Source organism: Oncorhynchus clarkii, chromosome 30, assembly GCF_045791955.1.
Source record: "Oncorhynchus clarkii lewisi isolate Uvic-CL-2024 chromosome 30, UVic_Ocla_1.0, whole genome shotgun sequence".
Taxonomy (NCBI): domain Eukaryota; kingdom Metazoa; phylum Chordata; class Actinopteri; order Salmoniformes; family Salmonidae; genus Oncorhynchus; species Oncorhynchus clarkii.
This window is the reverse complement of record NC_092176.1, coordinates 17,365,066-17,380,196: the sequence shown is the minus strand read 5'-3', so window position 1 is coordinate 17,380,196 and position 15,131 is coordinate 17,365,066. Positions and strand designations below refer to the sequence as shown.

At 43.5% G+C, this 15,131-nt stretch overlaps 1 protein-coding gene and 1 pseudogene across 1 annotated transcript; one reads left to right on the top strand and one right to left on the bottom strand.

Moving 5' to 3' along the window:
• Positions 1-3,617: 3,617 nt before the first annotated feature.
• LOC139389838 (Rho related BTB domain containing 2a) lies at positions 3,618-10,304 on the bottom strand. The gene is made up of 10 exons (XM_071136812.1): positions 10,193-10,304; positions 7,206-7,407; positions 6,748-6,851; positions 6,450-6,635; positions 5,271-6,214; positions 4,964-5,082; positions 4,612-4,762; positions 4,260-4,348; positions 3,983-4,088; positions 3,618-3,823 (listed from the first exon to the last, which is right to left on the bottom strand). Exons 1-10 carry the CDS (start codon positions 10,255-10,257, stop codon positions 3,618-3,620), a joined length of 2,172 nt encoding a protein of 723 aa, XP_070992913.1. The 5' UTR covers positions 10,258-10,304.
• Positions 10,305-12,751: 2,447 nt separating this feature from the next.
• LOC139389496 (general transcription factor II-I repeat domain-containing protein 2A-like) lies at positions 12,752-14,682 on the top strand (annotated as a pseudogene).
• The last annotated feature ends 449 nt before the right edge of the window (positions 14,683-15,131 follow it).

Sequence of the window (15,131 nt, the reverse complement as noted above, 5' to 3'; positions counted from 1 at the left end):
ATGCTGAGATATATACATGCACATTGTACCAGTCAAAGGTTTGGAAACACCTACACATTCCAGGTTTCTCTTTATTTTTACTATTTTCTACATTGTAGAATAATAGTGAATACAAACTATGAAATTACACATATGGAATCATGTAGTAAACAAAAGTGCTAAACAAATCAAAATATATTTTATATTTGACATTCTTCAAAGCAGCCACCCTTTGCCTTGATGACAGCTTTGCACACTCTTGGCATTCTCTCAACCAGCTTCATGAGGTAGTCACCTGGAATGCATTTAAATTAACAGGTTTTTCTTGTTAAAAGTACATTTATGGATTTTTTTTCCTTCTTAATGCATTTGAGGCAATCAGTTGTGTTTTGACAAGGTAGGGTTGGTATACAGAAGATGGTCTTTTACCAAATAGGTCTAAGTCCATATTATGGCAAGAACAGCTCAAATAAGCAATGAGAAACGACAGTCCATCTTTACTTAAAGACATGAAGGTCAGTAAATGCGGAAAATTTCAATAACTTTTAAAGTTTCTTCTGGTGCAGTCTCAAAAACTATTAAGCGCTATGATGAAACTGGCCCTCATGAGGACCGCCACAGGAAAGGAAGACCCAGAGTTACCTCTGCAGCAGAGGACAAGTTCACTACAGTTACCAGCCTCAGAAAATGCAGCCCAAATAAATGCTTCAGAGTTCAAGTGACAGACACAACTTAACATCAACTGTTCAGAGGAGACTGTGAATCAGGCCTTCATGGTTGAATTGCTGCAAAGAACCCACTACTAAACGACACCAACAAGAAGAAGAGACTTGCTTGGGCCAAAAAACACGAGCAACGGACATTAGACCGGTGGAAATCTGTCCTTTGGTCTGATTTGTCCAAATTTGAGATTTTTGGTTCCAACTGCCGTGTCTTTGTGAGAGGCAGAGTAGGTGAATGGATGATATCTGCATGCATTGTTCCCACCATGAAGCATGGAGGAGGAGGTGTGATGGTGTGGGGGTGCTTTGCTGGTGACACTGTCAGTGATTTATTTAGAATTCAAGGCACACTTAACCTGCATGCCTGCCACAGCTTTCTGCAGCGATACACAATCCCATCTGGTTTGTGCTTAGTGGGACTATCATTTGTTTTCAACAGGACAATGACCCAACACACCTCCAGGCTGTGTAAGGGCTATTTAGCCAAGAAGGAGGGTGATGGAATGCTGCATCAGATGACCTGGTCTTCACAATCACCCAACCTCAGCCCAATTGAGATGGTTTAGGATGAGTTGGACCGCAGACTGAAGGAAAAGCAGCAAACAAGTGCTCGGCATATGTGGGAACTCCTTCAAGACTGTTGGAAAAGCATCCCAGGTGAAGCTGGTTGAGAGAATGCCAAGAGTGTGCAAAGCTGTCATCAAAGCAAAGGGTGGCTACTTTGAAGAATGTCAAATATTGTAGCGTTGTACGCTGAGAGTCAGGGAGTGAATACATTTAATTAATAAATGAACAAAACAAGAAACACGAACAGTGCACCGACATGAAACAGGAACAATGACGACTGGGGAAGTAACCAAAGGGAGTGACATATATAGGGCAGGAAATCAAGGAGGTGATGGAGTCTAGGTGAGGGTCATTATGCGCATGACGCTGGTGACAGGTGTGCGCCATAACGAGCAGCCTGGTGACCTAGAGGCCGGAGAGGGAGCACACGGGACAGTAGCCCCTCCCCAATCCTCAGCTCCAGCCGCAGGACGCCGCCCAAGATGATGATCCCGGGGATCAGGAGCGGAGCGGTTGCTAAGGCGCGGGAACCTGACGATCCGGCTGAGGTGCGGGAGCATGACGTCCTAGAGTGCTGGAGAGAGAGCATACGTGACAGTACCCCTCCCCGGTGCGTTCGGTTTCAGCCACAGGACGCCAACCAAAGAGACGATCCCTGGGATCTGGAGCGGACCGGTCACCTCCGCTGAGGTGCAGAAACCTGAAGAACCGGCTGAGACCTACCCGATTGCCTCGGTCTAGGCATGGGAACATGTTGAACCCGCTGAGGCATGGGAGCCTGTCGAGCCCGCTGAGGCATGGGAGCCTGTCGAGCCCGCTGAGGCATGGGAACCCGTCAGGCCAGCTGAGTCAGGGGAACCTGACAAACTGGTTGAGGCTTCCCATGTAGCGCCGGTTCGGACACCCGGACCCGACATCACCTCCAATACCAAAACAAACTAAATAAACACTCCCTCATTCTTCTCTTTGTTGAGTCGTCATTCTGTAACGATGTACACTGAGAGTTGGGAAGCAAGTTCAGTGTGTGACTACATTTAATAAATAAATGAACAAAACAAGAAACACTAAACACGAACAGTGCACCGACATGAAACAGGAACAATGACGACTGGGGAAGAAACCAAAGGGATTGACATATATAGAGTAGGTAATCAAGAAGGTGATGGAGTCTAGGTGAGTGTCATTATGCGCGTAATGCTGGTGACAGGTATGCGCCATAATGAGCAGCCTGGGGACCTAGAGGCCGGAGAGGGTGCGCACGTGACAAATATATTTGGATTTGTTTAAGACTTTTTTGGTTACTACATGATTCCCATATGTGCTATTTCATAGTTTTGATGCCTTCACTATTATTCTACAATATAGAAAATAGTAAAAATAAAGAAAAAAACAGGAATGAGTAGGTGTCCAAATTTTTGACTGGTACTGTACATATACATTTATCAAACCTCATGAGTCATCCATATGACGGAAACCCGTCATAGTGACAGAGCACTTTAACCCCTGCGTCACAAGAACACTGTGGTCATGTATACACTCATATCAACGTCAGCTGTGCAAGTTGTATACAAACATTCAAATATGCAATAACTGTAAAGGAGTCAAACCGCCGCTATTTAAAACATAATTCTGCACAGAAAGTGGTTTCCAATAGGAAGATGGTCTAAGACAATGTCCTACATGACATTAATAGATTCATCGTAATGTAGACGTAATGCATTTTGTTGATATTTCTGCTTGAGGAGTGGTTATAATTGTACTGTACACATCCTGGTTTGGTAGATTGTACAAACACTTAAGGGCAAAGTGTTGTATCACTGAGACTTGATTTCTGTGTTGCTTTGCTGGTCATTGGTCTTTGCTATTTGTCTGTTGCAGCTGATAAGCACTTGGTTGTCAATTCAAGTCAGTCAATGGTTATCATGAGCTTAGGATCACAGTTCTGTAACCTGATGCAAATCCCTCTCATAACTTTCTCAGTTCTCCTTCTGGTGGTGTATGCAGGAATATCAACACCATATTGAGCAGTCACCTGCACCTGTATTTACCTTGCCTTGTTCATAAGGTTGAAGTCACTGAGCTTTAAGGTTTTAGCTTCATGGTCTCTGCACTGCAATGTGACAGGATATGCTAACACAAAAAGCAAAAGAGGCTAATTTCGTTCATTTTTGATTTAGCTGACCCTGCAAACCCGGGAGAGTATAGCTTGGCTGCAGATGCAAAAAGAGAAATGAAGGAGGGCGGGCGGGAGGGCCTTAATGAGGGGGCCTAGTGTCTGGCCAACAGTGCTGATGCTCCACTTTCCCAAATCATCCCCACAGGGGGCCTTGCCTGTACCCTGAGAGCCAATCAGATGACAGCATTGGAACCAGAAGAGGAAGAGTTGGCAGAGGGAGAAGAGGGAAGGTTCCAGAAGAGCCACTTGCGTTTACACTGCCTCCTCTGGTACAGGAAGTCCTCCTTGTCCCGCTCCTTCCGTGCTCTTTGATAGTGGTCGTCCTCCTTCAGGAACCACACTGGTGGCCAGCGGTGCTTCTCAAAGTAGTCCTGGTTGTCTGCAAGAGGCATGGCGCCACAACGTTAGCAAGATTAAATGCAGACACAAATGATTAAGATAATGATAACTTCTCAAAATATCCTGCATTGATGTCAATGGGAGATTTAAATGAAAGTTGTAGTTTCATGCACATATCTTTAGCTAGTATTTGCGTTACTTGTAGATTTGGCCTTCATGTCTCGAGGAAACTTGCGACACACACTATTATAGTTGGTGCAGATGTGGTGAAGGCACCAGCCACTTAGCTGTTGGGCACAGTGGAACTGCCAGAGAGACAAGACATTATAGAATACCTTATTCCGGCACATGATAAGTTTACATTTAAAAGTGCAACACTTGTTAAAAAAATGAGCATTAGAAAATCTTGTGAGATTGGAGAAAAACAGTATTAAGTATATATACACCTATATAATTGCAACAATGAACAATCTTACCTGAGCCATCTCCAGGTACACCAGCACATCTCCATCAATATCAGCCCCCATCATAGCAGCCTCCATTAATACTGTCACTGTGTAGAGTTCTGTAACAGAGGCATAACACACAGGAGATCACCTAGATCAACAGAATTATATTGCCAAATCTATCTCACAACAGACTTATGCCAAGTAACAGAAATATTAGGAACAGACAGCTCTCTGAACACACATACTAGCCTAATAGACACTTTTTGAAGAGAAGAGAGAGTAAGTGCATGTTATACTCTGTGTGTCTACAAAGTGAGTGCAGGTCTTGCCAACAGATGTGGCTTTGTTTAAGAGGGTGTGCGCAAAAACAACTAGAGACCTGTTAGTGCAACCAGGTGTGGGAGGCAAAGACGGTTGGCGAGAACAATGAGCTCCATGGCATCCAGGTCAGTGCGGGAACAGAAGCGCCCAGTGTAGAGGTACTCCAGCACAGCCCTCATACAGCTGCGAGTTGTGTTGGGAAACAGCACCTGAGACAACAGGCACAGATCAACATCAGGTTTTCCTTCCCTAGTCACTAGTGAATTGTATTGTAATGTGTGTTTATCTGGTTATTTAGGGGACTTGCAGTAGGTCTTGATATTGTGCACATGATCAAGACCAAGGTTTAAGAAAAGAAAACAGTGGAACACACTGTAGCTCCAGTGAGAGGGTGAAAAGGATTGTCTTACCTCTTTGGTGCAGCTCTCCACAAAGGGCCCCCCAAACATAGCTGCCATCCAGTCACAGCTGGAGATGAGCAGGGGCTTATGGGCCATGATCGTTCCATCGTCCAGCTTGAACGCTACATCTGGAACACAAAGAGAAATCATACTGCCATTACCTTCTTCTTTCTCTATTATTCACTAAGTCCTGTCAAAGGTTGATCTTGTTTTTGAAAAGCATGTTCTTTCCCATCTCCAGACCTCTGTATCCCAGAGCAGAAACACTTAGCACAGAGTGTACAAAATCTCTCAGAATTACATGATGTGCTCTCACCAGAGAAGGTACCTTTGGCCAGGCAGTCTTTGACTCTGTTGGTTCGTCGTACATGGAAGGCTTTGGTGATTTCCTGGTTCATGAAGGCCTCGTTGTTAAGAATATTGGCCACCATCATGCGCAGGTCAAAGACCTCCAACAGCTCAGCAATGTGTGCAATGTGCATCAGCTCCTTCTCGTGCTCGTCCAGCTGGCCTGTGTACAGGTATCGCAGCACAGCGCGGAAGGGCCCCAGCTGCATGGACTGGTCCATGTACACCACGGTCATAGGCCTGGGGTTGTAGGTCACTGGGTCATCCACCAGCTCCTCCTGGATGCTGACAAAAGCTCTGCTCAAGGTAGACAGCAGTCTGCCCCTCCGGCCTCCCTCAGAGTCTCTCAGGGTTCCATCACTGGTGCAGGCCCGCAGGTTGGCCCTGTCGCCCTCGTCAGTGCTCTCACACACATCGAAGCTTGCAGCACGCATCAGCATCTCGCGGCCAGACAGAGCGGTGGCGCGCGTGGGCCGCTCAGACTCCTCAGGTCGGGCATCCAGGATGAAGAGGTCATAGAACTTGGAGGAGGACGTGGCCAAGTAGATCTTGTGAGCGAAGATTCTCTGCTTCTCCTGTAGGACCAGGATGACATCGGAACACAGGGGGTCCTCTAGAAGACGGCCAGGATGCTCCTCAGTGGTGGTGGGGGGAGGTGGTACAGTGATGATGGGAGGGGGGGGTTTGGGAGGCAGGAAGGGGGCCTGGAGGAGGGGCCGCTGCACATTGCGCAGGTGAGACTTCCAGAACTGCAGGTGGCGCCGTGAGATTAGGGCAGCTCGGATGGCATTATCAAATACGTCCTTTACTCCAAACTGAGCCACAACACTGGTCTCGTAGTATGGCACTCCCAGCTCTTTGGCCACCTCATGGCCCTTCTCTGGAGGCAAAATCTCATTGGATTTAATCGGTCTGAAAGATGACCATAAAAAGGTCAAAAATTAACAAGATTCAGAGCAGCATCAACCTGAGGGTAAATAACAGTGTATATCGTTTACAAATCTTAGTAAAATGTGGACCCTACATTTCTAATGGTGACACAATCAATATATAAATCACAAGCTAGCAAATTTCAATTGAGATGCTTGAGATGAAAAGCACTGTTTGAGATTGAAAGCACTGGACTTCGTAGTTGTATGTAGGGCACCTTGCTAGTGGCCGTCGTGCCCTGTTGACTGCCTCCAGGTCAGCATAGCGCAGGTCCAGCTGGCAGCCCACCAAGATGACTGGAGCCCGGGGGCAGAAGTGCTTGATCTCAGGGTACCACATGGTCTTCACATGGTACAGGGAGTTGGGGTTGGCGATGGAGAAACATAGAACCACCACATCCGACCTGCAAGTGATGAGTGGTGTTACGGGAGGGACAGAGAGGAAATGTCCACTAGGTTTACACTGCACCATTTCCATGATTTGTATGAGTGAACAACGAGGTCAGCTGATCTCACCTTCCATATGCAAAGCGTCGGTCCTTGTGATGGTCCCCGAACGTGTCCCAGAGTCGCAACGACACGCTGACCTCATCCACCACATCCCTAGATCGCTCCAGAACCTGACCAGAGAGACACACCCATGACATCCATGTACATTACCACCAGCAGGGTGTGAAACTAACACCTGATCACCAGTCTAATGCGCTAAGTCCAAGGTAAACATTGTGTGTTGCGGGTTAATCAAAGTGCAACAAGGTTTTACACAACTGTAGCACTTAAAATAGAGGATTTCAGTAATATTTTCCTTCACTGTCAAGTTGGCTGGTGGATTAAACACTTAATTTCAGACTCTATGCAGCTGCACCTTTCCTCAGCAAGTTCATTATCTAAAACATAGACATGTTATAAAAAACAGACAAATAGATAAAGATTTTCATTAAATAACAATCAAAAAAGATTACTCCACTACTCACTTCCTGGCAAACTCTGTACTGGTCTATGGCCCAGACAGTGGGTACATGCGTAGCAAGCAGTTGGTACTGAGTCAGTGTTGCATTACAGGCCCGGGCACAGATAAGGCGGGTCTTCCCAACAGCGTTGTCCCCTACCACCACACACTTGATAGTCTCAACGTTTGGCCTCTCATAGTCCATGTCAGAATCCATCAACTGGGGCCTGTCAGGGCAGAGAAAAGCAGAGTTTGATCAAAATCCAAAGGATGAAGTTCAAGTTTGTTTATTAATTATATACAGATGATATATGTGTAGTACACGGTGCATTGAAATGCTTATTTACAGGTTAACCTCTCGACAATGCAAAAACAATCAAACTGGAGATCAAATATCAAATGTACTGAGGAGCTTGTTCAAAACACTACACTTCCTCACGACCCCTCTGACCCCGTCAATGAATTCTTCCTTCTGATCACTACAGCATGAAGGATCAATATTGCAATAAGCCCGGACTCTGCTTCATCTGCATTGCTCACACTGTATACAGTGCTATCGATGGTCTGTCAAGTGACTGCATTCAAAATGTTGCTGCCTGGCTGAGTGCCTGTGCCAATTCAGAAGGTCCCTGACATTCCTTACTCTTCTATTTTAACAGACGTCCTGGAGATTTCAGAGTTCTGGAAGTCAAGTAGGGTGTGTTCCTGAAATTAAGCACAGACTGCTAACCCAATTTGTCCTTCATTTTGGTTACACTCAGGCAGGATCTGAGTCTTGTCATTTTATACAGATTAAAATATCAAGTTTTACTGACAGGAAAGGACATTACATTTACCTGGACAAGGTGTAATAGCATCACAATCTCTCTCCAACATAAGCCATTTTCAACATAACAAAATTGTATATGATTCATATTGTTACCCCATAAGATACATCTTTGATCAAATAAAACAGACCGCAAGGAGTGCCATTATGCAAGGATCCAGCTGAAATCACAGTCCTGTATAAAATGCTTGAAACCAAAGCATGTCATTCAGTAAATTCAACCATGGACTTACCAATAGGCTTGGCAATGCACAATAATTGTGTTTTTTTTTAAACAAAAATACTCACACCAACATCTGTCTTCTGATTAATGTACACCATCAGTCATATATAAGCATTCCTCCCTTGCAGTGTCTAAGAGCTTCTTAGCAAGCCTAGAAAACGATCTAACCATAGGTCAGTGTAGGATCCAATAAAATGGTGGTGTAGAACGTAAGTTGACAGACAGACATCTTCCATCTACAAATAAGGCTGCACTGACTAAATAAAATTGAGAGAATTGGTAAACATAGGAAATTGTTATTTTTCCTCACCTCACGTCTCGAAAATGGTGGTTGCTGATCTCGTTATTCAGTTTCCAAGGGAACCAGATTTGCTTCTATGTCATACCCTGCTACCACCCATGCAATGGGCAATAGATTGACAGAACATAGACCTATCGTAATGGCAACTGAATAAGCTTTACCAGGGGTCCCCAATTACATTCAGCCGTGGGCCGATTTTTCATTGAGCGGATGTTCGGGGGCCGGAACATCGTTATAATTTGTAGGCTACTAGACTGCAAGAATCCCAAATAGGTAGCCTATAGTATTTGACAAAAACAGAATACTTTCTAACTTTGATTTACATTGGGATACGATCACATATGCCTATCTATTAATGTGTGGGAATAATTTTTTAATATATATATTTAGTAGGCTATACATTATTTGTTATGGTCAGAAAACCGAATTTGGTCCGCAGGCTATCGATTGGGGAACCCTAGTAGACTGACAGCCACGCGCAAAAATGTAAACAATGTGTCAAGACTCAGCCAGACTGCACCATCAGGCAACAAAATAGCATAGCATACCAAGCCAGCCCCTATACCGTGGGAAATTAGAATTTCACATGTGAATGAAAGCCAATTATTAAAACATACCAGTTGTCCTTCCTATCTGCCTCTTGATATTCATTTATAAAAAGGCACACCCAGTCAACCTCCGGAACGATGAGTTGCAACAATGTTACTCTTTTTCACAATGAGCACGCGAAACTGATGACATTTGAGTTTCGACCAAATTCGAGTGTATACTGCTGTGTAGGTATTTTTGGTCTCTGTGGGTTGAGTTCCAATATAGGGCTATAATTGGATCGTCTCATAGTGGCTATCTCAAAATGCACGCCAATTCATATGAAATAGCTCCAACATTAAGTTACAGAATGGGAGAAGGCGGGGATCTTGGACGTCGGCGAACACTGAAGTCAGGGGTGGATTGCCAGTTTACCGGATCACTGAAGATCATGCTACTGTTTTGGCAGAATATATTCCTTAGTCCAATGTCATTCTCTCTCGTTTGGCATGTTGGCCACGGTCTGAAGCAGACTGCGTTTAGCAAATACCGATAGTCCCGTCATCAATCAGCAAGACCTGACCTGACGTTGTCTAATGCCGGGGCCACCAACTGTCCGTCAGGCAGGCTATGGCATAAAATATGCAAGTCTAGCACTAGCCTATCTTATCTGCAGGGAAGAATGCCGTATTTATTTAGTTATACTATGCATTTAGTATATTTGAGCCTATGACCATTTAGTTAAGTAGCTTTAGATGCAAACCAGACTGTCATAACTAGTAGCCTAAGTTTGATAGATCATAGCCCCAAATCCACATGATTTCAGAGGATGTCGTTCAATGGATAACATAGCCATATAGATCATATGATAGCGTCTTTACAATAGGATATAGCCGCTCCAAGAACTCACCATACGTTCAATTTAAGAAGGATTTAGCTAATAACATTCACCCAGGTTGCTACGAAAGCGTTTTCCACCAAGCCGAGTCACTGGTCATTCAGATCCACTGCATTACGTTATGTAACACCCAGAGATTCCTTATTGTGCCATTTTGTGTTATTGAGGTGCATGCCAAAGTATTCGATAATTACAGCCTATAATTATAGGTTACTAACCCATTGGCCTATCCTTACCGCAACATAAGGAAGTGGTGCATCGGATTGACCGATGTTTGAGACCGAGAAGAAGAGGGCTCCATGGGATGAAGCTTGAACCTGACCGTAGCCTCCCTGACCGTAGCCTGGTTTGAACTTCATCTTCGCAGCAATGTTAAATGTAGTGGATTAAATATAGGCGACCAGCCGCTCAAGACACCAGAAAAATCCACTTGGTAAAAATAATAAACGTATCATCACTGTGTGTCGGAAGACACTGGTGGGCTTTGAGTCTGTCTGTACCGTCAACAGCAGCTCCAGCCTCCGCCACGCAGCGTCAAATAACTACCTCCAGTCACCTACGTAGCTTTTTATAGAGGCACGCGCACAAACAAAAAACCCATTCATTACAAAACCGTGGTCCACCCCAAATCTCCAGAAAATCCCATTCCAAACCTAGGCTAGTCGATTTAGCTGCTGTATCTTTTGGCTCACATTCTACTGTAAAGACAGACTCAGCTAGGCTACTGTAGGCCTATGTGACATATAATGATTAAGGTTATGCCCAAACTTCAAAGATCATGTCTAAAATAAGCAATCAACTAGTATAACTACCTCATAAAACTGTAGACTATTTCAAACATAATGTGACGACTGGACTTACCAGTTACACGTTGCTATGACTGCCATGGTGTGGCACTGTGAGTCCATATGGTTCTGGTCCTGGAATTTGAATTCGATTTTATGATCACTCGCTGCAACCTGGACTCAGGGATCGACCAAACACAGAGCTCACTGTATGGAATTACTTTTGTGCCTTTAATACAAACATTTTGAAATTGAGAACAACATTCTTAGTATTGCAAACAAAAATAATGATGTTGAAAGCAAAACATGAATAACCTCAAACCTTTGAGAGCTAAATAAATAATATCGCAAGGAAATCATTTTGAAAGGAAAAAACAAAAGTATTATACCGAGTCAAAAAAAAAAATATATTCAGTTTTCTCTCGTCAATAGCTATTGAACCAAGCGTACCATGACTATGAAGATGGTATATTCTGAATCAGATAGAGACAAATCGGTCTAAGGCACTGCATCTCGTGCAAGAGGCGTCACTGCAGTCCCATAGGGCGGCGCACAATTGGCCCAGCATCGTCCAGGTTTGGCCGGGGTAGACCGTCATTGTAAATACGAATTTGTTTTTAACTGACTTGCCTAGTTAAACAAAGGTTAAATAAACATTTATTTTTCTCCATCCACCCCTGATTCAGAACATACCATATTCATAGTTATGGCATTCTTGGTTCAATAGCTACTGGCGAAAGAATATATACAGAATCTAAAACAAAATTGACCTCGGTATGAAACATAAATGAATGCACTATTTTTTTAATGAAACCTTTTCAAAAGTGCTTCCCTCTTAATCAATTATTTTTTTCTATCTTTGGTTATGTTACTCTGACCTTTGCTTTCGCTGCCTTCAGAGAGAAAGAAAATATAAATATTAGAAAAGTAATAACACGTAATAATAAATACACAATGAGTAAAGATAACTTGGCTTTATACACGGGGTACCAGTACCGAGTCATTGTGCAGGGGTACAAGGTAATTGAGGTAAATATGTACATATAACTAGTGACTAGGCAACAGGATAGATAATAAACAGTAGCAACTGCGTATTGTATGTGATGAGTCAAATAAGTTAGTGCACAAAGGGTAAATGCAGATAGTCCGGATAGCTATTTGGTTAACTATTTAACTAACTATTTAGCAGTCTTATGGCTTGGGTTTAGAAGCTGTTTAGGGTCTTGTTGTCCCGACTTGGAGCATCGGTAATGCTTGCCATGCGGTAGCAGAGAGAACAGTCTATGACTTGGGTGGCTGGAGTCTTTGACAATTTTTAGGGCCTTCCTTCTGACACTGCCTGGTATAGAGGTCCTGGATGGCAGGGAGCTTAGCCCCAGGGATGTACTAGGCCGTACGCACTACCTTATGTAGCGCCTTGTAGTTGGGTGCCAAGCATTTGCCATACCAAGTGGTGATGCAGCCAGTCAAGATGCTCTCAATGGTGCAGCTGTAGAACGTTTTGAGGATCTGAGGGCTTGTCATGACAAATAGTGTCCCTCGGCCAAACAGTGTCCCCCTCCACGTCACAATGGAATTCGATGAACTATTAGCGTCCTTTGCTATATCAACAGTGTGATGACCTAAGGATTAGAAATTTGGAGATCATAACAGCCAAAAAGACGTTCTTTTCATCCATTCATTCATTCATTTCAAAACTTTCTTAGCGGGTAATGACAACAACAGTAGCTGTAGATGGTGTAATGAAAAGTTGGAGGGTGGTTGGTAGTGAAGGACATCATGTGGATCCACGTCTGGGTGTTGAGCAGAACCCCTAGCTCCTGGAGATCAGCAAACAACGGAATTGTGAGAGCTAGCTATGTACTGTCCAACAGAATTGCTAAACACAGCAAGCCATTCGCTGAGGGCAAATTCATTAAAGAATGTTTAGTTGACAAGGAAGAGCTGTTTGAAAATGTTTCCCTGTCAAGACGAACAGTGACACGGCGTGTTGAGGACATTGCAGAGAATATGGATCAACAGTTGAAAGACAAGGTAAAGGATTTCACCTATTACTCCTTGGCCCTGGATGAGAGCAGTGATGCACGTGACACATCGCAGTTGTTGATATTCTTATGAGGTATAACCCCAGACTTTGAAATGACAGAGGAGCTTGCTTCAGTGCAGTCAATGAAGAGCACAACCACAGGGAAATATTTATTGGAAGAGGTTAATAAATGTGTGGCAAAGCTGGGACTGGGTTTTTAAAAGTTATCCAGTGTGACCACTGATGGGTGCCCAAAACATTGGCCTTTTGAAAAAGATACAAGATCAGGTAGCTGAGCTGAATCCAGATCAGAAAATTATTTTCCTGCATTGCATTATTCATCAGGAGGTGCTCTGTAAATGTGTTCTGAAAATGAGCCATGTTGTGGATACAGTCACTAAAATGGTACACTTCATAAGAGCAAAATCTTTAAACCACAGGCAGTTTGTCTCACTGTTGGAAGAGACAGAGACGGGTCATGCAGATCTCTCCTACCACACAAATGTGAGATGGCTGAATTTGGGGAAGGTGCTTAAATTGTGACTAGGGGGCAGTATTTTCATTTTTGGAAAAAAAACGTTCCCGTAATAAACAGGATATTTTGTCAGGACAAGATGCTAGAATATGCATATAATTGACAGCTTAGGATAGAAAACACTCTAACGTTTCCAAAACTGTAAAAATATTGTCTGTGAGTATAACAGAACTGATATTGCAAGCGAAAGCCTGAGAAAAATCCAATTCGGAAGTGCCCCATGTTTTGAAAGCGCTGCGTTCCAATGAGTCCCTATTGAGCAGTGAATGGGCTATCAACCAGATTACTCTTTCTCCATATTCCCGAATTTTACGCATTTATGTTGAAGAATACCTGTAAGCGGCTACATTGCGCAAGTGGTCACCTGATGCTGCCAGAGAGATTCTTGCGTAAAATACAGAGGTAGCCATTACTCCAATCGGTCCTACTGAAAAACAAATTGTCCTGATGGATATATTATCGAATAGATATTTGAAAAACACCTTGAGGATTGATTATAAACAACGTTTGCCATGTTTCTGTCCATATTATGGAGCTAGTTTGGAATATTTTTCGCAGTTTTCGTGACTGCAATTTCCAGGCGATTTCTCAGCCAAACGTGAAGAACAAAAGGAGCTATTTCACCTACAAAAATTATCTTTTGGAAAAAAGGAACATTTGCTATCTAACTGGGAGTCTCGTGAGTGAAAACATCCGAAGCTCATCAAAGGTAAACAATTTAATTTGATTGCTTTTCTGATTTCCGTGACCAAGTTACCTGCTGCTAGCTGGACTACATGCTATGCTAGGCTATCGATAAACTTACACAAATGCTTGTCTAGCTTTGGCTGTAAAGCATATTTAGAAAATCTGAGATGACAGGGTGATTAACAAAAGGCTAAGCTGTCTCAATATATTTCATTTGTGACTTTCATGAATAGGAATATTTTCTAGGGATATTTATATCCGTTGCGTTATGCTAATTAGTGTCATGCGATGATTACGCTCCCGCATGCGGGATGGGGAGTCACTAGAGTGTGGGACCTGAAGTTGGTGATTGCTGAGTTTTTGCAAATGAATGTAAAATATGTGGATTTCCCTCAACTGCAAGATAAAGAATAGTTGGCTGATTTTGCCTTCAACGTGGACATCATGGTCCTTATGATTGAACTGGATTATATTCCCCTACAAGGGAAGGGCCTTTTTGCACGTCAGATGTACAGCCTTGTCAAAGCCTTCAAGGGTAAATTACTCCTCCTGACCCGCCAAGTAGAAGCCAACCATCTCCCCCACCTTCCGACACTACTAATCTGTTCCCTATCAGACGACCAGTGGGAGAAGTAGACATCGCTGGTGCGTGCTTTGAACGGTGAGTTTTCTCATCGTTTTGAGGATTTCTAAGTGTTGGAAAATGACATGTTGTTGGTTTCCTCTTCTTTCACCTTCAATGTGGATAACGCTCTCACTGACCTGCAACTTGAGCGTATCGATCTTCAGTCTGCAGTGATTGGAGAACTATTCAAAACAATGTCACTGATGAGGTTCTATGCATCTCTCGATGAACAAAACTTTCCAAAGATTAGGAGTCATGCTCAGAAGATGTTTGTACTGTTTGGGGAACAGACATTTTCAGTGATGAAATATAACAAGTCAAGGCACAGATCATCTCTTCCTGACTCTCACCTCTCAGCAATCCTGCGCATAGCGACATCAGAAACTATACTTGACTTCACTGCTGTAGTCAATGCCCATCAGAGACTTCAGTCCTCACATTGATTGAGTAGTTTAAATGTCATGTTGAGCTCTCTATTTTTCTTGTGTTTTTGTGCATACCCTTTAACAAGAGTTCT

What these genes read in the sequence shown, in the direction of transcription:
- LOC139389838 (XM_071136812.1), bottom strand. Translation starts at nt 10,257, where the DNA reads ATGGAGCCCTCTTCTTCTCGGTCTCAAACATCGGTCAATCCGATGCAC. An exon ending in CACCACTTCCTTATGTTGCG is followed by an intron (nt 7,408 to 10,192) that starts GTAAGGATAGGC and finishes CTGCCCTGACAG; the next exon opens with GCCCCAGTTGATGGATTCTG. An exon ending in TGTACCTGGAGATGGCTCAG is followed by an intron (nt 4,089 to 4,259) that starts GTAAGATTGTTC and finishes TCTCTCTGGCAG; the next exon opens with TTCCACTGTGCCCAACAGCT.